We start from the raw sequence: 2009 nt of genomic DNA, 5'->3' as shown, positions 1-2009 counted from the left end.
CAGTGGTCACAGTGCTGGCACTCATGGCCAGGATGGTGTTCAGGATGGCGCGGTGCTGGGCGTCTCCTGGTTGACAGAGGACAGCCACGAAGCTTGGCCAGAAAACCCAGAGGATGAGTGTCCCCACCAGGGACATGCGGTCAGAACGGAGTGTTGGGGTCTCCTTGGGGTGCACTGGCCTCTGTGCTGCCCCAAACAGAGCCTTGGACACGCCGAGGCCAAAATAGCAGGAGAAGACGTGGATCGTGATGGTTCCCCCCACATCCAGGACACCCAGGTGGGTGACGATGACCCACTCGCTGGCAAGGTAGACGGGGATCTCACAGGCAGCCACGACAAGGAGCTGGCAGGGGCTGGTCCTCCCCAGGACGGCCCCCACGGAGATGAGCACAGTCACAGCAGCAAACTCGGCGATGAGGAGGTTGCGGAGGTCCAGGTGGACCTGGCCGTGGTGGAAGTGATGGAGCAAGCCCTGTAGTGCCAGCGCCCATTGCGTGGAAAAGTTGAGCAGAAGGAAGTTGTGGGTGAGGACACTGAGTCCATAGCGGGGCAGGAATGTCAGCAGGAGCCCCAGCCCCACCACCAGCATCACCTGGATGTCCTGGAAGAGGGGGAAGATGCCATAGAGCTGGTTGGCCACCAAGCTGGCATCCTCCGCCTGCGCTGAGGGCTCGTCGTAGGTGATGAAGAGGGCGAAGAAGAGGAGCAGAGCACCCTGGAAGAGCCCCAGGGAGACGGGCAGGAGGCGACGGGGGCCAGTGGGGGGTTGCATGGCCATGCCGGGGAGGACAGGAGGGGACGGTGACCGGCGGGACGGTGACCGGCGGGACAGCAGCACTCGCGGGGTGAGCTCCGCTCGCTCCTACCTTGGGTGTTTTATGGCCACGGTTAATTTTTAACCAAAGATACAGGTTTATGTGCCAGCAGAGGAGGATTTCCCCCTCCCTTCTTTAAACACAACACCCATAAATTACCCACGTGCTCTTGTTTGGCCGCCATAAAAAGTGGACGTGAGGGGGGTTGTGATTTTGAAGGGAAACAAGAAAAACCTGCCAGGGAGCAGTTTATGTGCCAGCAGAGGAGGATTTCCCCCTCCCTTCTTTAAACACAACACCCATAAATTACCCACGTGCTCTTGTTTGGCCGCCATAAAAAGTGGACGTGAGGGGGGTTGTGATTTTGAAGGGAAACAAGAAAAACCTGCCAGGGAGCAGAGTGGGGTGAATGACGATCTGTGAGGAGCCTGACCGGGATGAGGGTACCTCCACAAATGCCCCATTTAACCCATTCCCACCCGGGATCAGGGACCGCTGAGACCCCGAAATGATGCTGGGAGCTCAGACCCCGCCCCAGCTCCCGCTCTGGCTCTGCCACATCCCACCCGGGGACTGCTCCAGCACCGCCACCTCCCCATGCTGCGGGATGATGCCCGTTTTGCTCAGTAATTGCCCGGATTTTGTGAAGCACCATAAAGCGCCGAAATCAGGGCCGAGAAGATCATTTTCTCACAGGTTTGCGTTGGCTTGAATGGCTGGAAATTCATTAACAATTAGTGCGCGAGAAAAACAAAGCCCAGAGCAGCCAAGCAGCTACCCCGAAGTTTCTGGGTTGCTGCTTAATGTGACATTTTGCCAGTGAATGTCTGGAAAAAAAAATTAAAAAAAAATATATGAGAACCACAAGAACAAAAGGCAGAAGGGTTGGTAAATATTTGTTCCAGAGAGAAGATATTTTTGTGCTGTCCCTGATCTCAACACCCCTGCCGCGGGCGCTGGCTCCGCGCCGCTCTTCGTCATTGTTACTGGAGGATGAGGCAGGCGAGGGCGCAAAATGGGAAACAATTGTTGAATAATCTGCGCGAGGCTCCTCTGCCAAACCCGCCCCGGCCATTTTTCAACCCAAAGATGTTGGAAATGGGGGCAACGTATAGGAGGAGGCGGCACGTTGCAGGCAGCAGCTTTGGGGGTTGAGGAGGGGTTGTGTCGAGCCAAGCTGTGGCCAGCAGCAGT

General features: G+C 56.7%; 1 protein-coding gene across 1 annotated transcript in view; it reads right to left on the bottom strand.

Annotated features, from left to right (window-relative positions):
* The window catches only part of LOC104491875 (ammonium transporter Rh type B-like), a 1670-nt gene extending 892 nt beyond the window's left edge, over positions 1-778 (bottom strand). Inside the window, exon 1 of the mRNA XM_010134355.1 lies at positions 3-778. Within this exon, the coding sequence (XP_010132657.1) occupies positions 3-778 (776 nt within the window). The remainder of the gene's footprint in view (positions 1-2) is intronic.
* Between the last annotated feature and the right edge of the window lie 1231 nt (positions 779-2009).

The sequence above is a fragment of the Buceros rhinoceros genome, unplaced genomic scaffold, assembly GCF_000710305.1.
Source record: "Buceros rhinoceros silvestris isolate BGI_N320 unplaced genomic scaffold, ASM71030v1 scaffold33284, whole genome shotgun sequence".
NCBI classification, from domain to species: Eukaryota; Metazoa; Chordata; class Aves; order Bucerotiformes; family Bucerotidae; genus Buceros; species Buceros rhinoceros.
The sequence above is the reverse complement of the archived record's forward strand: the minus strand, read 5'-3'. Positions and strand labels throughout refer to the sequence as shown.